This window comes from Schistocerca serialis, chromosome 6, assembly GCF_023864345.2.
Source record: "Schistocerca serialis cubense isolate TAMUIC-IGC-003099 chromosome 6, iqSchSeri2.2, whole genome shotgun sequence".
NCBI lineage: Eukaryota > Metazoa > Arthropoda > Insecta > Orthoptera > Acrididae > Schistocerca > Schistocerca serialis.
In genome coordinates, this window is record NC_064643.1 from 716,229,786 (window position 1) to 716,253,033 (window position 23,248).

A 23,248-nucleotide genomic window follows, 5' to 3' on the forward strand; every position below is an offset into this window, starting at 1 on the left:
CAGGTAGTTATTGCCCCTCTTATGACATACTTATAATACTTTTTTCAGCAACTGCTATGCAAATATGGGAAAATAAAAGTTACTTTCAAAAGACGTCCCTAAAGTGTTTGATATATGTAAGTCTAGCAAGAAAGTGGAAAATTAACACGAAAGATATTTACTGTTTCTCAAATTTTACTTAATTTTTGAGTCAGCAGTTTCTTACAGTTTTGCAAGCCATGCCATACTATTTCTATTAAAGTCTGAATTATTAATGCAGCTTACTAGACTCCTATTTTTCTGAAACATTCCAAAACATGAGCAGCAAAATGCCAACATGCTGAAGCAGTACATGCAGCTTGAAATACTTACATGGTCACTGCCCACAGGTGCAGTACTGCAGCAAAAACAGACAAACTTTAAAGAAAAAAAGTGTTAAATAACTACCATTAGCACAATCTCCACGAGAAGAACTGAAAAGTATTAAGCTGGAATGATACCAGTACTTACGTTGCGAAGCCCAGAGACCACGAATATACACACCCACAACTGTTACATGCACTATACGAAATATTGTAATATACACCCACATGCAAAAAAATCTCAAAACAAGGTGGTCCTGTATTTTCGTTATGTATAGTAAATCATATTAAATGAATCCATCATGAGGGGAAAGAACACAATAACAAATCCATAACATGTCTGCAAGATGCAGCATTAATTATATTATCCAGAATGAATTAAGAATGCCCTCTTTTCAAAGACCATCATGAATTAAAATAACAATGGCAATAAGTTGGTATGTACATTTTCAATTTTCAGAAGTGCACTAGAAGTAGTAAGATTGTACTGCAAGCAAAGTAAGTCTCTGTGGATAAACAAACTAAACTCCACACTCCTTCCATAAATGAGCTTATGACCATGTTTATGTTCAAACTTTAGTTGTGAATCATTCAACCAGTAGTCGAAGGTTATCAAGCTTAAAAGTTCCATTAAGTCCTTGACATTTTTTCTCTACAATAAAAACGAGTTGTCAGTCCTTGGATTAGACTAATATTTCATTGAGAACTGACTGGAAATAACAATAACTTTTATTGAATATAATTTACTCACAGATAAACACCAGATGCAAAGATATTAATGTATTACATTAACAGAAACAAATCTATTAAACTTCATTGGGGAACACTAGGTATTAATTTATTGTTTGTGGATCACTCTCCATCCAGTGTTGCAACCTGCCCACCATTAAATTTTCAATCGTCATAAACTTGGTCAGATATCTGACAGTAATAAATTTTCTTTACAAACAGGCAATTTAGCAATAAATCAAAGCTTGTTTTGAAGATAATTTCCAAGAATGATTGCCCACTGAACGCATCTGTACCTAACGATATATATTGAACATGCAACTCTATGTCAACCACACAACTCTATGTCAACTAAACAACTCTAGAGGCATAAATTAAGGTAAACGTTTAGCATGTTGCTGGGGAAACACAGTTTATTGTGAATAGCAATGAGAGAAATCATGGCAGTTTTGGGTGCCGATACACTCACATGGCAAAATCTAAATCCTTCGTTACATAATGTGTAAAGTGGTTTGAAATTTTGTTGGGTATTCAGATAGCTTCCAAATGATGATAGCAGGAATTGTGTAGAATGTCATGGACTCCACTCTATGAAACTTTGCTAGAAAGCTGTGGATGCTGATTTTCCTTTCCAACTGTACTGCATCCAGTGTCACAAAAGAACGTCTATAATAAAGAACACATCATTTTCACAGTTCCAAGTTATCCATCGAGAAAAGCATCATTTTAGGCTTATGTTGGATAAGAGACTATATACTACAAATGACAGCTTCTGAAACACAACTGTCCACAAACACCATGTGTGACTACTGTGGTTTCTTCAGAGAAGTCTACTACGTTTTAGTCACGAATGAGAGTGGTTCAATCACTAGCCAAAACAAGGTTGTTGAAATAGGTGACTCACATATAGCTACTGGAAAATACCAAAGAGGATGACCACTGAAAAATGAAGGTGAACATATTTGTGGGTATTTGACAGCATTGAAAGAGAATCCCACAAGTGCTTTACAGTTCAAGTTTATTGGGGGGGGGGGGTCTCCGATAAAGCACTTTTTATTGCCAGGCACAAAAGTGATAATGGCTTTAAGTCATACACACCTTTAAAAAAAGTAAGCTTTCAACACGAATTTGTGAATCATTCTGCTGAATCTGTGTTAATGGACAATCCATCTGACCACAGACAGAACATCAAACACTTGTGGAAATCTGTTAAGTCGTCAATAAAAAGAGAGGGACGTCCAGGAGTCAGGGACAAGGGACGTCCAGGAGACAGGGACAAATTCTACCTCTTACAATACCTTTATTTCCACAACTTAGGTTGCATGTAAAAAAGACCCTTCTGATACTTTCCCAATATTTCTGACTGACATAGCAGGAGTGTACCCTGGTTATGGGAAAAAAGGATTGCTGCCGGCAGCTTACACAACATGAAGAATAGTGTATGAAGATGTGGCTGATAAGTAAAGTTACTACTTTCCTTTGTAATTAATTGTAACTTAGTAAACATTTGTCTTTTGTCATTGCTATAGTGAATATATATAGGGGCTCACACAGTCGATAAGCAATCATTCCTGGAAATTACTGTTTTGAAAGTATAGAAGCACCAAATCAAACTGGTTACCTCTACACATGGCACCAAGGATACCATCCATGAACAGCACAAGCTGGTTTTTGCACACACAGTGTGTTTTAAACCACTGCTGACTTCCGTGCAGAAGTCTATTTTTCCAGGAAGTCATTATGTTTCACTTGACACAATGTTCCTAGGATTCTGATAAACATATATGCGAGTGGTATAAGATGGTAGTTCTTTGGATAAATTCCACTTCCTTTTTTGTACGTGGGTTTCACCTGCCCTCTTTTCTAATTACTTAGAACGCGTCTGTGTTCAAGGACCTACTTAGATTAGATTAAATTAGATTAATACTAGTTCTATGGATCATGAATACAATATTTCGTAATGATGTGGAACGAGTCAAATTTTCCAATACATGACACAATTAAGTTAATTTAACAACATAATTAAGTTAATATAACAACTTTTTTTTATTTTTTTAGATTTTTTTTTTCTTAATTTATATCTAAAAATTCCTCTATGGAGTAGAAGGAGTTGTATTTCAGAAACTCTTTTAATTTCTTCTTAAATACTTGTTGGTTATCTGTCAGACTTTTGATACTATTTGGTAAGTGACCAAAGACTTTAGTGGCAGTGTAATTCACCCCTTTCTGTGCCAAAGTTAGATTTAATCTTGAATAGTGAAGATCATCCTTTCTCCTAGTATTGTAGTTATGCACACTGCTATTACTTTTGAATTGGGTTTGGTTGTTAATAACAAATTTCATAAGAGAGTATATATACTGAGAAGCTACTGTGAATATCCCTAGATCCTTATATAAATGTCTGCAGGATGATCTTGGGTGGACTCCAGCTATTATTCTGATTACACGCTTTTGTGCAATAAATACTTTATTCCTCAGTGATGAATTACCCCAAAATATGATGCCATATGCAAGCAATGAGTGAAAACAGGCGTAGTAAGCTAATTTACTAAGATGTTTATCACCAAAATTTGCTATGACCCTTATTGCACAAGTAGCTGAACTCAAACGTTTCAGCAGATCATCAATGTGTTTCTTCCAATTTAATCTCTCATCAATGGACATACCTAAAAATTTTGAATATTCTACCTTAGCTATATGCTTCTGATTAAGGTCTATATTTATTAATGGCGTCATACCATTTACTGTACGGAACTGTATGTACTGTGTCTTATCAAAATTCAGTGAGAGTCCGTTTACAAGAAACCACTTAGTAATTTTCTGAAAGATATTATTGACAATTTCATCAGTTAATTCTTGTTTGTCAGGTGTGATTACTATACTTGTATCATCAGCAAAGAGAACTAACTTTGCCTCTTCATGAATATAGAATGGCAAGTCATTAATATATATTAAGAACAACAAAGGACCCAAGACCGACCCTTGTGGAGCCCCATTCTTGATAGTTTCCCAGTTTGAGGAATGTGCTAATCTTTGCATATTATGAGAACTGCTTATTTCAACTTTCTGCACTCTTCCAGCTAGGTACGAATTAAACCATTTGTGCACTGTCCCACTCATGCCACAATACTTGAGCTTGTCTAGCAGAATTTCATGATTTACACAATCAAAAGCCTTTGAGAGATCACAAAAAATCCCAATGGGTGGTGTTCGGTTATTCAGATCATTCAAAATTTGATTGGTGAAAGCATATATAGCATTTTCTGTCGAAAAACCTTTCTGGAAACCCAATTGACATTTTGTTAGTACCTCATTTTTACAGATATGTGAAGCTACTCTTCAATACATTACTTTCTCAAAAATTTTGGATAAAGCTGTTAGAAGGGAGATTGGACGGTAATTGTTGACATCAGATCTATCCCCTTTTTTATGCAGAGGTATAACAATAGCATATTTCAGTCTATCAGGGAAAATGCCCTGTTCCAGAGAGCTATTACACAGGTGGCTGAGAATCTTACTTATCTGTTGAGAGCAAGCTTTTAGTATTTTGCTGGAAATGCCATCAATTCCATGTGAGTTTTTGCTTTTAAGCAAGTTTATTATTTTCCTAATTTCAGAGGGAGAAGTGAGTGAGATTTCAATTGTATCAAATTGCATAGGTATGGCCTCTTCCATTAACAGCCTAGCATCTTCGAATGAACACGTGGATCCTACTATATCCACAACATTTAGAAAATGATTATTAAAAATATTTTCAACTTCTGACTTTTTGTTTGATAGTTTCTGGGTCACTACTCTTTCTTGCTATCAGATACATTTCCCTTTTCCGGTTACAAGACATTTTTGTACCCTTAGTAAGCCATGGTTTGTTACATGGTTTCTTACGAGTATATTTAACTATTTTCTTGGGGAGTTATAATCAAAAATGGAACTAACACACTGGTAAATTCTGTATAGAGGCTGACTGTTTTGGAGCCTTGTTGAGGTTTAGTGATTTGCAGTGCTTTTTAAAAGCACCAGTACTGATTTCTATGCCAATCACCTTTCCTGACATATGGAACTTGAATGGTGGCAACATTTCTTGATTTTTCATGATGCGACTTTTAAAGAAAGAATTCTATCATTTTGGCTTTTGTTTTGCTATTTTTTATGTTATTTTCTGTCTCATCCATTTCTGGACACATTTTTGGGTCACAGACAGTTACAACACGTAACCAAAATTTCTTGGAATATGACATCATTCCAGTGATAACATTTACTGTGGCAGTTACTGATGGCTTCAAGCATTTTGTTACGGAGAGTAAAGGCTGTTCTCTTAATTTTTGTCTGCGGCATGGTTATCAATTTTGGAGCAACTATGGCTTCCTCTTCAGGCACTTTAACAATGTTATTGATGTGATAAACTGTGGCATCCTCTAGTACAGCATCTAAAAGCTTATTGATGAGCTAGTTAGTTGGAGGTTCTGTGGGCCATTTTACATGATAGACCATAATTATGTGAAATGACTCATTTTACACTCACACTGCGAATTAATTTGTACATATAGTTAACACACATTTCAGCAATAGAAATTCTTCAACAAGATACATATAAAGGATATACCATAACATTAATATTAACAAAACATACATGTGGTGGTATATCACATCTATTGCAATGCGAAAGAGCCTGAATATGATGCTGTAGTTGCTTTGAAACTGATAGCAAATAAATAGAAAACAATAAACACAGCTAAGTGGTAGAACAATAGCCTTTCATCTCCCTAGCAAAATACACTCCTGGAAATTGAAATAAGAACACCGTTAATTCATTGTCCCAGGAAGGGGAAACTTTATTGACACATTCCTGGGGTCAGATACGTCACATGATCACACTGACAGAACCACAGGCACATAGACACAGGCAACAGAGCATGCACAATGTCGGCACTAGTATAGTGTATATCCACCTTTCGCAGCAATGCAGGCTGCTATTCTCCCATGGAGACGATCGTAGAGATGCTGGATGTAGTCCTGTGGAACGGCTTGCCATGCCATTTCCACCTGGCGCCTCAGTTGGACCAGCGCTCGTGCTGGACGTGCAGACCGCGTGAGACGACGCTTCATCAAGTCCCAAACATGTTCAATGGGGGACAGATCCGGAGATCTTGCTGGCCAGGGTAGTTGACTTACACCTTCTAGAGCACATTGGGTGGCACGGGATACATGCGGACGTGCATTGTCCTGTTGGAACAGCAAGTTCCCTTGCCGGTCTAGGAATGGTAGAACGATGGGTTCGATGACGGTTTGGATGTACCGTGCACTATTCAGTGTCCCCTCGACGATCACCAGTGGTGTACGGCCAGTGTAGGAGATCGCTCCCCACACCATGATGCCGGGTGTTGGCCCTGTGTGCCTCGGTCGTATGCAGTCCTGATTGTGGCGCTCACCTGCACGGCGCCAAACACGCATACGACCATCATTGGCACCAAGGCAGAAGCGACTCTCATCGCTGGAGACGACACGTCTCCATTTGTCCCTCCATTCACGCCTGTCGCGACACCACTGAAGGCGGGCTGCACGATGTTGGGGCGTGAGCGGAAGACGGCCTAACGGTGTGCGGGACCGTATCCCAGCTTCATGGAGACGGTTGCGAATGGTCCTCGCCGATACCCCAGGAGCAACAGTGTCCCTAATTTGCTGGGAAGTGGCGGTGCGGTCCCCTACGGCACTGCGTAGGATCCTACGGTCTTGGCGTGCATCCGTGCGTCGCTGCGGTCTGGTCCCGGGTCGACGGGCACGTGCACCTTCCGCCGACCACTGACGACAACATCGATGTACTGTGGAGACCTCACGCCCCACGTGTTGAGCAATTCGGCGGTACGTCCACCCGGCCTCCCGCATGCCCTCTATACGCCCTCGCTTAAAGTCCGTCAACTGCACATACGGTTCACGTCCACGCTGTCGCGGCATGCTACCAGTGTTAAAGACTGCGATGGAGCTCCGTATGCCACGGCAAACTGGCTGACACTGACGGCGGTGGTGCACAAATGCTGCGCAGCTAGCGCCATTCGACGGCAAACACCGCGGTTCCTGGTGTGCCCGCTGTGCCGTGCGTGTGATCATTGCTTGTACAGCCCTCTCGCAGTGTCCCGAGCAAGTATGGTGGGTCTGACACACCGGTGTCAATGTGTTCTTTTTTCCATTTCCAGGAGTGTATTTAAAGCTGACATTCCCAATTTCCATTGCCATGGAAACAACAAGAAAATTTCAAATATTGTTCTTGATGTAGCCACGTGATTTTCAATTAACATCTGTGTATCTTTGGATTCATGCTTTGGATTGTACTTATGGTGCCTTAGGCACTGCTTCTTACAAAGTTCCTCAATATTATTAGTACACCAACTTGATATCTACCATCTTCAATCATTACAAAAAGGACCTATTTTTCTTGAGCTTGACTGCCTATTTGTTTGAATCTTAACCCCAGCCCTTTATTATCTAACATAATAATACAAATTGTTTGCTATACGCATAAAAAATGAGTCCTACAAGTGTGAGTTTCAGTTCAGTTCACGTATCCACTAACACTGACAGAAATGTAGGTGACCATTCAGTGCAGCAAAATTGTTGTAATGTTCACAGTTGGTGCAAGCCCAGATATGCAGGTGAGCTAATTCAGGTGTGAAGTTGAAAGCAGAACTCTCTATAGACAACAGCCAGATTGATCAAAGTAAAAATCTGTAAACAAGGCACAGTGTCAACACAACACTGCAATGGTGCATAACCGTATGCTTCATAAGTATATGTGAACTACTGGTGGTCTAGTGTACAATTGTTCACTAAGTGCAGTACTTTACTCTTGATGACCTCTGCTAGTGATGGGCTCACATGCAGGACACCTCATTCCAATAAAACAGTCTATGCTATGACTGTTTAGATGATTCCATTTCTGAATCATTGCTCGATGGGGATATGGCGAGTTCCTTTAATGATGTTGCAGCACAGAATACAAAGGGGCAGAAGCTTTAAAAATTTTATTAAAACCCTCTCACACTACCACAGGCAAATTCAAGTCACGCCAGAGACAGAGTCAGAAGAATGAGGCAAGCTAGAATGTCACAAATGGGTCAGGCCAACAGCACTGCACAGAGTACAGATGCACTTGCAGCAGGAAGTAGACTGCGACAGAAAACCAAAGGAAGGGAGACAAGCATATTTATTAGCTAATAAGACACATTGCAAGAGACATTCTCTCTTTCATAAGAGCACATACTGAGGGACCGACACAGCAGTTAACGGCCTCTTGCTGAATATAGCAAATAAGGAGGACACATTTAATAATTACAAACAGAGCTTTGCATCACAGCCTCATGCTAGCTCCTTTTAAATACTCCAGATCTTGTCATGAGTTGATCATTGTGATTGATGGCATTCACAATAATAGCACATGATTCCATGACTGCAATACTGTACTGATTCTACGTCCTAAATGCTCCAGCACAGTCTATGGACTAGCCAAAGATGTACTCAAGATGATGGACTTCACCTGATGAACTTCAAGTTGCTCGCTATCAACCATCTACTGATGGAGGAGCTGACATCTTCTGATAACACCACATTGCGGAGCACTGCCAGTACCAAACTACAATGCAGAAGCCAGCAACAAGGCCTCGTGGGATCTACGTTCCTGTTCAACGTTCAGACACCTTTGGGTGCTAAAACCTACCGACCACATGACTACTGATACCAGGTACATCACGGATGTATCATCAAGGGTCATCGTAGAATTTGGAGCGAGACCAAGAATGCTCCAGCAGTCAGTGCAAGAACCACTTCGCGCTGGGTAATAGAAGAGATTGCTCACCAGCAGTCCGCCACAACGCCAGTGTTACTGACATCTTCTCCTGGGCATGGAAACGCTGAGGTGACTCAATGGATGTCAGATAGAATCCAACCTGCAGCTGAATGGGCAACAGCCCAGGCTGGTGTGGAAGAACGGCGACTTGTAAACATTGTGAATAAATATCTTAAGTCAAATAATGTTTTACTAGTGTTAAAAACACTTCACAGGTACCCAACAGCTATCCTGACTTCAAAGTTATCTGTGTCTGAGGAATGAATAATCTTCTCCTCATTCATTCACTGAATATTTAAACCTCTGCAGCTTATTTTTCTGGTCTTTTGTACTTCAGTATACAATTTTGCTACAACCGCATTGTAACCAATGATCTCAGTGCCCGTGTCAACATCCTCATACAGATCTTATCTGGCTGCTGCCACAGATCTGGTATATTTTAATCTTAGTGTATGGTTCTGACCCTCTACTCCTAGTAATTTTCAACAAAAACTTTATGTGTGTTTATAAGAAATTTTATCTCAACAAACAACGTGAACCTGTAACTTTCTCAATAATTAATTCAGTTGTTATCAAATGAATTCAAAACATACATACGGAGAATCTCCCAGAAATTATCAGTTACTTCTGCAGAAGCAATTGACGGCTGACAGGAAGGTTCCAACAACAAATTAGTTTCTTATTCTTGTCGTCTAAGCCATTACAAATGAAGATTCAACTCCTACTTCACTTCATTTGCATTTCTTGTCTGCTACTACAAATACATCAGCTCCCAAACCATGGAACTTGTATTTTTGCTACATACTTACATTTGTTGACTATTATCAGTTTCTAGTCATAGCAAAGTCTCAATGCTTAGTATTATTTGGGCTCCACAGCTTTTCGATAGTGCTTCAAACTTTGACTCTTCGTTGCAGGTGCTTCTCCATCTGATCACTAAAATCATGGTATTTTCACCTCTTCTGAAGCCCTCTGCAGAATTATTTGTTCTGACTGCATGGAGATATTCTATTCTAGGTGAGCTGTGTACCCATTCCACGCACAGCCATTCTCTAGTGTGTAAAACAGCCCAGATTCATTTAGGGAGACCCGCACCCCTCTATCACATGGAACAAATTTAGGAAGTAATAATCTATGTTACCAGAGAGCAGCCAAAGTTTCTGGCTCTGCCTTTACACTTAGCTCCAAATCAGAGGTCTGTGGTTTGTTTTAGAAACAATGATACAGATTGTGAGGTTTGTCAAAATACCACAAGACACGGCTAATTTGTTTTCACATTCTCACAGACCAAAGAACCACAGTTTTAATCTTTAACAAGTTCATACAAGCTGTGAAACACAGAATAAAGAAGTTGATCATAATCACCAGGTGTGGCAGTAAGTTGTGTACATCACAGATCTTTCTTGCCTAACATGCTGCCCTCATTAATTTACGTTGTTCATAACAAGAGATTGTAAGGAGTTTTTGTTACAAATTTTCAATATTTTGATATCTGAAAGAAATTCTAGTGGGGTGAATGCAAGTGTAAGGAGAGTATTTTTATTTTATTTTTTGTTCTGGTGAGATTTTGTATTTTTTTCCAGAATAAATTTCAGTCATCAGTTGCAAATAAATTTTATCACGTTTCATCAGTTTTGATAAATTAAGTTGTCATTTTCAGAGGCTTATTATTAGTTTAGCTGACAACAATACCTTCTTCATAGAAGGATAATGCCATTATATGTCCAGAAATTTACATAATTATTATATGTGATTTATTTTATACACTGACTGACAGTTTACAATAAGAGATACAAAGATGTGATTCAGTTATTATAAATTGGCAGTTAATGTTTAAAATAATCACATACAATAAGTATGTAAATTTCTGGACATATCATGGCATTATCCTTCTATGAAGAAGATATCGTTGTCTGCTAAACTAATACAAAGATTCTGAAGATAACAAATTACTTTGTCAAAACTGGTAAAGCATAATAAACTTTATCTGCAACTGATGCCTCAAATTTATCCTGAAAAAATAATACTGCAGTTGCTGAAAATTATACCACAAATAAAATAAGAGACTTGTACTGGTTTGGTGGAGAGTTTTCTTCCCCATAGGTTACATAGCAGGCAGGATACGACATGGCAGAGCCACTCTTTAAGGAAATTCCCAATGCATAAAGCTGGTCAAGAATGAGAAATAGTGAAGACATTAAAAGGAGCTGAGTTGGGGCATTTGGAACCTCAGTTGGAGATGTTGTATACATTAGTTATAGGCCATATCAGATCACCTAGAAGCTCAATTGAGAAGTCTCCAAAGTGAGAATGTTAATTTCACTAATAAAAAGGGAAGATCTGTGAAGTTCAAACAGGAAAAATAGTAAGTAAAGTAAAAAAAACCTGAAGATTCTCTATGTCAATATAAGTGGTAAACACATTACGCATGGAATGGAAAGCACTGTAATCTACACAATGCCATTTGGCGGTGGATTTTCGAATCAAAGATTTATCGTGACAATGGGAGAAGAAAGTGACATGACATTTGATCAGTTTAATTTGATTCAATGATTTCAGCACCTGGATGACATTTTATAAGACAGCACACACTCAGATGTTCACAGAGGGGACTTAGTTAAATTAAGAGTTGACACAATCACATATCTTAGGAAGGTTATCTTGGTTCTCCTGCTAAAACCAGCTTTATTTCACAATTACTGCCCTAACAAGAGAAATAATAGTTAATGAGGTTGTTTCAAATGGTGATCACTAGTTTCAGCATAATAATGGTGACTGAGCACCTCAGCCGTGAATTAAATTACTTGAAGAAATACAGCAGCTCTCTCTCTCTCTCTCTTTCTCTGTCTATTTCTATCTATCTATCTGGTGGCTAAGACACATTCCCCTTCATCATTTGGCTTAGCACAATTACACAGCTGAATGAATTTTATTTTGACTGCTGATGCAGACCCTTACGAAATAACAAAATCATGATTTTTGGCCACCTTGTTACCGAGTCATTTATTAACATCTAAATTGCTTTTAAGAGATACTTGTTCCCCCCCCCCCTCCCCCCCCCATACACACACACACAAGCACTGTTCAAACTGATCACAGTTTCAGTACAGCATTCGACATATTTTCAACTTGCCTGCTTGCTTGCTTTGGTCAGAAAGTTATGGTTTTTTCAGGCATCCAGAAATAAAAATACTTAAAAAGAGATGGACCTGATCAAACTGTCATAAGCCTGCATGTATTTCATACATATTTAACTCCATTCTATAACAATATGTCATTTTAGTCTTCTTCCTAGAATTTGGACAATTTTTTTTAAGTTCTTCTGCATATTTTTCATAATAAAATATAGATCTTCTATCTTTACACAGAGACAGAAAAGAAAAGTTCTACTTTCTATTAAAATTCCAACAGTACATTTCAAATATAATGCTCATGGATGATCTATGAAATTTTGTACTCAAATTCCTCAAAGTGCTACAAATTTCAGCAGAAAAGTCAACAATTTATATGAACAAATTACTGCCTATTTTGCATAATTAAATAAATTCAAATACAGACTTTACTTACAGGCTCACTCAAGAAAAATGATGGTGAGACGGAGATGATGCTTTGTCCACGCATAGAGTAACCTGTTGTGCAGTTATACACCGATCCCTGATGCATTGTGAAGTAAGAAGAGCAATGTATGCATAAGTATAGTGTATCAATTACAACATACAATAACGAAATGAAGTTCTGAAACAGTTGTGATTACAAAAATAGAGATGGAATGAAAGTATTATATTAAAAATTTACATATTTGAGCAGCATCATATCTTAAACATAAATTCTGTGGTTTTGGTCACTGCATTTACAGATGGTATCATATTTTTATTGTATTAAAATTCTTCTTTATCAAAGTTAATTGAAGGAAATAAATAGCATGGAATATGATGAACCTTATGTTATCAAGACCCAGTAAAGTGAAATAAAAATAGCTGTAGGCACACTTCTGTGTACTGACAACAGACCAAATATTGCAGATACCATAAATCATCTATAAAATCAACAGAATAAAACAGTAAGGACATGAATTTGCAGGATTTCCACCAAAATTCTTTAGCAAGTACTGTATGTCCTAAAAAAAGAGCAATGGCTGTAATTTCCACTTTCTAGAAATGCATAAGCAATGTAAAACAGAAAAAGCAAATAAATAGCAGAAAAATAAAACATAAAACATTCTACAGTGATGCCCTAATAGGTGGTCACAGCACACTGAATGAAAGACTACTTTAGTAATTTGATTTAGCAAAACAATGAATATGTAAAAGGAGTTGTGTGAGAGAACGCACACAGACTGATTGTGTTGTGGTTTGAATAGACAAGAAATATTAGCACCCCTGGCTCACTAGCACAGGAAAAGAATTAACACACATTACATTGTAAAGAGACTATTGTTACCTTGGAAAAAACAGGCACTAAATGTGACTAATTAACTGTCTGAGAGCAGAAAATTCTGGACAGAAATGTGCGGAGTCATACTGAGCTGATTCTACATGCTTGGCTAACCCGCTAAAAGTGCACCAGCCCAGATGTGTGGTTATTTTATGCAGGACAATGCAAGATCACACATCACCAACACTTCTCTGTCAGCAATACAGAATGTTTTTGATAATCTTTGGGAAATGTTAAAAGACAAGGTGTATGCAACCAATCCCCACCACTCAAAGAGATGGATGATAGGGTTCACCCAGTCACTTCCCTGATTTCGGCAGCCAAAATTCGTCAAGTGTTTGGTAATGCGTTCACGAAATGTCAAGCTGCTATGAGCACAGAGGGACATCATTTTGAGCACCTACTGCAAATAAAGGTAAGTTTAAGTTAATCAGATGGCAACACTGTTTATGGTTAATTCAGTGGAAGCACACGAGCAGCCGACTACCAGTGGCGCCCGGCGGGTGTGGTGGCAGCAGCCAGGGCCATGCTGTGCAACCCATGGGCCCCTCCCAGGTACCTTTTGAGAGACACCCTGTATAATACTTCTTAAATACATTACAGAGGTAAAAAAGTACTGAGTACAACAAATTAAATGTATCTTTGAAGTAAATAAATAACAAATTGTGTAACTTTTTAAGAAGTAAAACAAAATCCATGTCTTATTGTTTAAGGTACCTAACATACATATCTTTTAGTATTATTTGATTGGATAGATAAAAAATCTACTCACCAAGTGGCGGAAGAACACACAAACACACACACTAAAGACTGTTGTGATTGGCAAGCTTTCAAAGCTATTGGCTCCTTCTTCTGGCAAAAGTGTTGAAGGGGAAGGAAGAAGGGTGAAGGAAAAGGACTGGAGAGGTCTAGGAAAAGGGGTAGATTTTGGGAAAGTCACCCATAAGCCCAGGTCAGGGGAGACTTACCGTACAGGATGAGAAGGATGCAGTCCCCAACAATCAGTCTTTCCTTCTCATCCTGTACGGTAAGTTTCCCCCGACCAGCGGTTCTGGGTGACTTTCCCAAAATCTACCTCTTTTCCTACACCTCTCCAGTCCTTTCCCTTCACCCTTCTTCATTCCCCTTCAACCCTTCCGCCCGAAGAAGGAGCCACTGGCTCCAAAAGCTTGCCAATCAGAACAGTCTTTTATGTGTGTGTGTTTTGCCTCTGCTTGGTGAGTAGATTTTTTATCTATCCAATTAAATAATTTTATCAATAATTCATTGTTTTCGTTGTTATATATTTTAGTATGATGTATAGTAGAGAACATATTTTATTCACTCCTCATAAATTATTAATAGTTTATAAATTATTAACTGTAATTGATTGTTGAAAAGACATTCCTTTTCAAGAATTATGTTTTACTGTAATTTTACTTTTCATTTCCTTGCTTTGAGCAAAGCAAAGCCATTGATTATGTCATTGAAAAATTTAAGAGCCATGTGGTATTCTATCAACAGGATAGCTGAATTTGAGTCTGCTTCACCTTTACTTGACCTCAAGTACCTGTTTTGTCACTTTCAGTTTTCTGAAGCTGCTGTCACTGGAACTATCATAAATATCCTCAAAGCCATTTTGATGTTTGGATAAGCATCTTGTAACCCATACTTTGAAAATGGAGGGGAATATCCATTAAAATATCAAAATGAGAAGCTGCATCAGTGCTCCTCTCAGCTGTTTCAACTGCAATTTGAAAGCCGCTATTTTGTTAACTAGATCAGTTATATTGATATTTCTACATCTCATCTATACTCTGCAAACTACTGTGAAGTGCAATGCAATCCCATTGTACCAGTAATTAACATTTCCTCCTGTTCCATTCACATATGGAGTACAATAAGAATGACAGTTTGAATGCCTCTGAGTGTGCAGTAATTATTCAAATTTTATCCTCATAATCCCTATGTGAATGACATGTAGGGGTTTTTAGTATATTCCTAGTCATCAATAACAGCCAGTTCTTGAAACTTTGTTAATAGACTTTCTCGAGATACTTTATGTTTATATTCAATAGTCTTCCAGTTCAGTTCCTTCAGTATCCTTGTGAAACTCACGGATGGATCAAACTAACCTGTTACCATTCGTGCTGCCCTTCTCTGCATGCCCTAAATATCCCCTGTTAGTCCTATGGTATGAGTCTCACACATCTGAGCAATATTCCAGAACCAGCCGCACAGGTGATATGTAAGCAATCTTGTATGTAGACTGATTGTTCTTTCCCAGTATTCCACCTATATACTGAAGTGTACCAGCTGCTTTACCACAACTGAGCCTATGGCATCATTTCATTTCATATCCTTACAAGGTATTACGCCCAGGTATTTGTATGAGTTGGCTGATTCCAATAGTGACTCACTGATATTATAGTCACAGGATACAATGGCTTCTTCATTTTGTGAAGTGCACAATTTTACATTTCTGAACATTTATAGCAAGTTGGCAGTCTTCACACCACTTTGAAATCTTATCAAGATTTGACTGAATATTTATGAAGATTCTTTCAGACAGTACTTCATTATAGACAACTGAAACATCTGCAAAAAGTCTGAGGTTACTATTAATATTGTCTGCAAAGCCATTAATATACAACATGAAGAGCGAGGGTCCCAACACACACCTAAATTTACTTATACATCTGACAATGACTCTCCATCAAAGATAACATGCTTCATACTTCCTACCAAAAAGTCCTCAATCCAGCCACAGATTTTACTTGATACACCATATGATCGTACTTCTGACAATAAGCATAGGTGTAGCTCTGAGTCAAATGCTTTTTTGAAATCAAGAGATACTGCATCAACCTGACTGCCTTGATCCAAAGCTTTCAGTATGTCATATGGGAAAAGTGTGAGTCGGGTATCACATGATCGCAGTTTTCAGAATCCATGCTGGTTGGCTTTGAGGATGTCATTCTGTTCGAGAAACCTGATAAGTTTGAGCTCAGAATTATGTTGTAATATTCTACAACAAATCAATGTCAAGGGTATCGGACAGTAATTTTGTGGATCACTTCTGCTACCCTTCTTGTAGATGGGTGTCACGTGTGCTTCCTTCCGACTACGAGGCATGTTTCTTGTTCAAGGAATCTACAATTGAGTATAGTTAGGAGATGGGCTAACTCAGCCACAAATGCAATAGAGCTGATAGGGGTTCTACGGGACCCTGGAGCTTTGTTCAATTTTAATTATTTCAGCGGTTTCTCAACAACACTGACAGTAAATACTGATTTCACTCATCTTTTCAGTTGTACAAGGACTAAACTGGGCAATACTCCTGGGTTTTCCTTTGTAAAGCAACATTTGAAAACAGAGTTAAGTATTTCAGCTTTTGCTTTGCTAACCTCAATTACAGTTCCTGTCTTACTATGGACTGGACACGATCTTTGGTGCCAGTAACAGCCTTTTGCATATGACCAGAAAGTAGTAGTTGATGGCTTCACGCATTGCCCTCATGACAGCCAAATGCGTTTCATTCACCATCTCTCTGTCTATAGTCCCATGCTTTGTTTTACACCTGTTATGCAGTAGTCTCTGTTTCCTTAGAAGTTTCTTCACAGTGACTGTATACCATGCTGATAAATATCCCGTGTGACCCATGTTCCATAATAGTCATTTCTTTATGATGATGCTCAGACGAAATGTCACTGTGACAACACTGTGCCTTCACAGTCTTGGGCCCACGGAAAGGCTTCCCCTTCTTTCTTTGGGGGGGAGGGGAGTGGGGAGGGAGAGGAGGGTCAGGTTTTGCACCCCATCCATGCCTGCGCACTTGACAGGGGTCTATCTCATCGTGCCCTTGGTACGCCCTGAAAATGGACTGGGGAGGTGCAATGACTGCAATGGGATGATAGGAATCATCATTAACTCACAATTACTCGAATTGAAATCCTACCAAATATGAAACCCATGTCATGTAATGAGGGTAAAACTGAACTTGGGAGGAATTGGTAACTCAAGAACTAATACAACATGTCTAATTATGAAGAGGCTATTGTTACCTCAGAAAAACAGGCACTAAATGCAACTAATTAACTGTCAGAGAACAGAAAATTCTGGATGGAATACAAAATATAAGCAATGGAATGAGTTAAAACAATTTCTCTCTCTCTCTCTCTCTCTCTCTCTCTCTCACACACACACACACACACACACACACACACACACACACACACATTTCTCTAGTATAGAAGCTGGAATTAGTTGAATGTTTATCTTGGATGCAGTGGACTGAACAGGAAATAAAAAATGGTTCAAATGGCTCTGAGCATTAAGGGAATTAACTGCTGAGGTCATCAGTCCCCTAGAACGTAGAACTACTTAAACCTAACTAACCTAAGGACATCACTCACATCCATGCCCGAGACAGGATTCGAACCTGCGACCGTAGCAGTCGCGCGGTTCCAGACTGTAGCGCCTTTAACCGCTTGGCCACCCCGGCCAGCGAACAGGAAATAAGAGGAATGAGAACTGCAAGAGAGGAGGTGTGGGGGAGAAAAGTGAGGAAGTATGATATCAGTACAGGACCACAGAAACCACACTCAGATAAATGCAGGAGCAACATACTACACCACTGATGGACAGTGGTCATTCATATGGGTAGAAGTCTGGATCCTGATCATAACCTTTCAAAGTGGAATCTATCTGTTCAAGTTCCATCAGTCTTTAACACTTATCAACCTAAACCTAAAAAGCAAAATAATAATCTTATAGTACAGGTTTTCATGAACTTTTTTTTTACCAATTCACAACACACTACTTCTCCACAATTCCAATTGTCAGCAACACATCTCCCATATCACAGTCCTTGCCCTCAAAAAACTTCACGAACATGCACACTGCCACCTCAGCAGACTGTCAACCCTATTAATCTCATACTTCCACCTTGAAATTCAACTGAACTATCCACCACACTTACAAAACAATTCATAAAACCTCACTGACAACCTCTTGCAGCTGCTAAGCTGTGCCTTGCTAACTTGCTACTGCAGCCACATCCCTCCCAACAGCAAACATGCCACAGACAGACATCTAACACAGTAATCAACATAACCTCAAAGGCTCTCACCAAAGATCACACCTTTATCCTCACACCAAAATTCAGTCATGCTGGACTGTTGCTTTTCTACGATGGGAACACTTCTTTGTAAAATGTGTGACGCACTGGAACACACAACAGAAACAGTATATTACTGGCTTTCGAGCTCTTGCTCTTTCCCTAGTAGAGAAAAAGTGGATACATCTAACAAAGGAAGAGCAAGAGCTCAAAAGTTAGTAAAATACCCTTTCTGTTGCATGTTTCTATGCACCACACGTCAGTCAGCTATATGTGAGTGGTGGCCTTACATTTATTTTACCAACTATCCATCCAGGAATTTCAAGTGTTATATATTTATTTGACACATGCTCAACAGACCAATATCAGCACAAAACTAATGTCAACTTCAGCCTTCTTCAGTTTGTACCTCCATTGAACCTTGTAATTCCAACACTCCCATCTAACATGCCCTAATAACATCCTACGATATTTTAATTTCCAATCTTGCCTCAACTTCCTTCTTTACGGCCCTCCACAATTAGTCCAATTCATGGCCAAACAGGGAACCTCATTCTCCATTTCAAAACTGATACTGCCCTTATCATCCTCCCCACAGACAAGGGCATCACCACCTCGAAAAGCCACAACCATTTGCAAAAGTCAGTGATTACATGGCCAAGTGCATCAGCCATCTGTCTGGCACATGTACCTGCTGCACTCAACCCAACCCAATTCAGAAGTCGTGCACAACTTCCTATTGCTTCTCAATACCCTCTGCCCTTCCCATAACTCTCTTTGGAATGCTGCCCTTCTCATTCCTACCAATCACTGAACACTCACTTTCTCCATGCTTACCAAGATAAGTAAATAATAATCACTCAGTATGTCACACTATAGCTGGTTGCTGCACCTCCAATGAAATGATCTGTGGTTCTGTAGACCAGAACTACAACCTATAGCTTGCAGCCTAGCCTCATATATCAAATACGCTACCCACTTTCTCATCCTGTTCTCCACAGTTCCTGTTGATAATGGAAACTGGGTAGATAACATTAGAAAACATGCCAAAGAGCAGCATAGATGGGAATGGCTTAATGCTGTAACTTATGGAGAACTTTGGAGGAGGCTTCATCCATCAGAGGATGTCATATAGATGATGATGATGATGACGATGATGATGATGAATGAGCAAATTATGTAAATCAAAATTCAGTTTGTACCCATGGGTTTCTGCCATTTGTAGTGTGTGTTTTAATCAACATGAATTGTGAAGATACATTATTCTCATCAAGGGTCAAAAAATTAAGGAAGTTATAAGTCTTTCAGTTAGTGAACAGGTAATCTAGAACAAGCTCCACTCCCCCTCCACCTTCTCTCATTCTCCCTCATCCCAATCAAAATAAATTTTTGTTCTCATGGACTATTACTAATTTTGATATCTAAATATTTAAGCAAATAAATTTTACTAACAAAATAACTACATTATCAAAATAAAGGAATACTTTACTGAATCACTGTCTTAAACAATTTCTTCCACTAATTATTTCACAATAAAATCTTCTGTGATATCTCTGAAATTAATTTTAAGTAAAAAATCATTTTCAGTTGGCATAATTGCTGCTCAATGATAATTTTTGAAACACTTATGTTTTAAAACCTACTCTTACCTGTAGCATTTGTGACCCTGAGATATCTGTAAGTCTTAACACTAAAATGAATACATTAATTGCAACTTATTTGCAGAAATGAATTTATACCACCGTGATGGGTGAATTTTTTTGAGACCTTCAATATCTCATCTCATAGTTACAAGATGATTTAAAAATAGACCATTTCCTCTGCAAATTCCTATTTCATACACAAGAATAGGTCCTACAAATATTTAGGCAAAATCTGTAATTATGGCTTGAAATTCCACTGGGATGTCAGTAAGGAATGCAAAGAGGAAATTAACTTTGTTATAAAGATATGAACAATGAGAAAAATTTATATATACATGGTCTGGTCACATTAATGTCACCACCACCTATGTTCAACACAATGTGCAGTAACACTCAGGGATGGCAGGTGGCAGCACTAGTAGTGGAGGGTATAAAAAGCTTGTCAAGAGAACGGGGAAAACAATGCAGTCGTCGTCGTCGTAATGCAGAAACAGAGTGATTTATATGACATCCAAAAGAGCACGATCATTGCTTTTTGGGCCAAAACAACTAGGGTTGTAAACTCTTTGCATGTTGCTGTGCCTGTGGTTAAAGCGTACTGCGCATGACAGAATGGTGCAATCCACAAAACAGCACCAGGCAACTGTGGTGCACCACAAGTCATAGATGACAGGGGTGAATGATGGCTGTGGAGATGTGTACAGAAGAATAGATGTGCAACTATTAGTCAACCGACTACCCAAATGAACAAAGGTGCTACCAACAGTGGTTCCTCGATGACCACTCGTTGAAAGTCGCTGCACATTGTACTCAGCAGGCACCTGGTTCATGCATCCGTGCTGACTGCTGTTCATCAGTGTCGAGGGCTGGAATTGGCACACCAGTTCCACAACAGGATGTCCACTGAGTGGTAACAGGTTGTCACATTAAATAGATTGGACAGTGTAGCTTATCAAGTATTGATACAAGAATTATTCTTCTGAGTAACCACTGCTGCAATTATCTTTCCTCTGCACATAAGTTCGCCTTCCTGTTTTGGTGGATTGTACTTTTGATATTTTCATTTACCTTTTTCTTGTAGTGATGAAACATGTCTTTAGTAATGTTAATTAGTAAAGGAAAATAAGTTCAGAAGTTAGCAGCCTTTGTTTCTTTCATCAGGATTTCTTAACACAATATGTAAAGTCTTGAATAACAGCCCATAAACATGCTGTAATGACACCCCCCCCCCCCCTCACCACAATCCATCTGTCTGTCTCTCTCTTTTTCCCTCTCTCTCTCTCTCCCTCCCTTTGAGGTCTGAACATTGTCTCCAAAATCTTCTATTTACTGATGACGTGGTGATAACATCTTGATTGCATCACCTTTATACACCACCTTATCTCAGTCACTGTGATCAACATTGTCTCAAAAACTTTCTTTTTATTGATGACATGGTGAGACAACATCTTGATTGCATCACCTTTATACACCACATTATGTCAGTCACTGTGATAGTGCAGAACCTCTGCTACAAGCGACAGAATTGCAATAAGAAGTGTTAGATGAAAAAAGGGGACATTTCTTCAAATGGAGATAAGCTACTGGTATGTGGCAAGGGATTGAGAGTAGGAGTCATAGAGACCCTCCTGAAAACATATGGCCAGCAGAGTGTTATTGATTTGCAGTGATTGTGCACAGAAGTGCCCACCATATGCAAAAGTATTGATGAGTCACAGTAGCCCTCTCAAAAGCAAACATTTGAAGTTGATGCCAATGAGGAACAGCTGTCTGCCTCCGGAAATTGCAACTTCTTGGAATAAATTAACCTTCATTATTCTGCATCATTTCATCAAAAGAAACTTCCTGAAGATCCTCGTTTTGTTTTCATTTTAAAATAACAAAGTCAAAAGGTTCCAATATAGTTCACAAATATATTTTAGATTATGACTGGTGGCATGCCATACAGATTCAGACATTACTTTTGAATCTTTCCCTAATTAACTGCTTCTCCTTGAATTGTCTTTAAAATTAATCAATAAAATTTCATAGTGGAAGGAATTAACTACATATCTAGGCATAATGCAACTGTCACCAAGTAGCAGATGCATTGAATAGCACACATGAGAGAAAAAGGGGAGCTGAGAAGGACAAGGTGATGTGCATGGGGAACAATGTTGAGGTTCTGGAGAAATGAGAATACAGTGTATTCACCTGAGGTCCAGATCACAAGGAAATTATCAGTGAATCTTAACCAGGCAAGGTATTCAGGAGTCTAACTGGCTAGAAAGAATATTTAAAGATGGTTCATAAACAATTTGGTGTAGGACAGTGGAATTTGAATGCCTGTAGCAGTGCCAGGTATTTGTCTGCAAGTGACATTACCAAAGAAATAGTTTTGGTTGAGGATGTTGTCTTCAGTCTGAAGACTGGTTTGATGCAGCTCTCCATGCTACTCTATACTGTGCGAGCCTCTTATTCTTTGAATAACTACTGCAACCTACATCCTTCTGAATGTGCTTACTGTATTCATCACTTGGTCTCCTCTATGATTTTTACCCTCTCTACTTCAACCATCATCAGTTATTTTGCTCCCCAAATAGCAAAACTCACCTACTGCTTTAAGTGTCTCATTTCCTAATCTATTTCCCTCCACATCACCTGATTTAATTCAAGTACATTCCATTATTTTTGTTTAGCTTTTGTTGATGTTCATCTTATATTGTCCTTTCAAGACACTATCCATTCCGTTCAGTTCCTCTTCCAATTACTTTGCTGTCTCTGACAGAATTACAATCCCAAACAAACAAACTCAAGCTTTTTATCTCTTCTCCCTGGATTTTAACTCCTATTCCATTATTATTATTATTTTTTTTTTTTTTTTTACTGCTTGCTCACTCTACTGATTGAACAACATTGGGGATAGGCTACAACCCTGTCTCACTCCTTTCTGAACAACTGCTTCCTTCTCATGCCCCTTGAACCTTATAACTACCATCCGGTTTCTGTACAAGTTGTAAATAGTCTTTCGCTCTCCGTATTTTATCCCTTCCACCCTCAAAATTTCAAAGAAAGTATTCCACTCAACATTTTCAAAAGCTTTCTCTAATTATAAGTCTACAAATGCAATACAGTTTTGTCTTTCTTCAATCTAGCTTCTAACAGAAGTCATAGTGTCAGTATTGGC

General features: G+C 38.6%; 1 protein-coding gene across 5 annotated transcripts in view; it reads right to left on the reverse strand.

The window, feature by feature from the left end:
• LOC126484333 (alpha-N-acetylglucosaminidase) overlaps positions 1 to 23,248 on the reverse strand; it is a 372,796-nt gene that overhangs the window by 96,661 nt on the left and 252,887 nt on the right. For 4 of the 5 annotated variants that reach the window (XM_050107785.1, XM_050107780.1, XM_050107783.1 and 1 more), the window contains one exon: positions 12,475 to 12,561. The exons of the other annotated variant lie outside the window; for it this stretch is intronic. In XM_050107785.1, the coding sequence (XP_049963742.1) occupies positions 12,475 to 12,561 (87 nt within the window). The remainder of the gene's footprint in view (positions 1 to 12,474; positions 12,562 to 23,248) is intronic. 5 annotated transcript variants of the gene reach the window in all.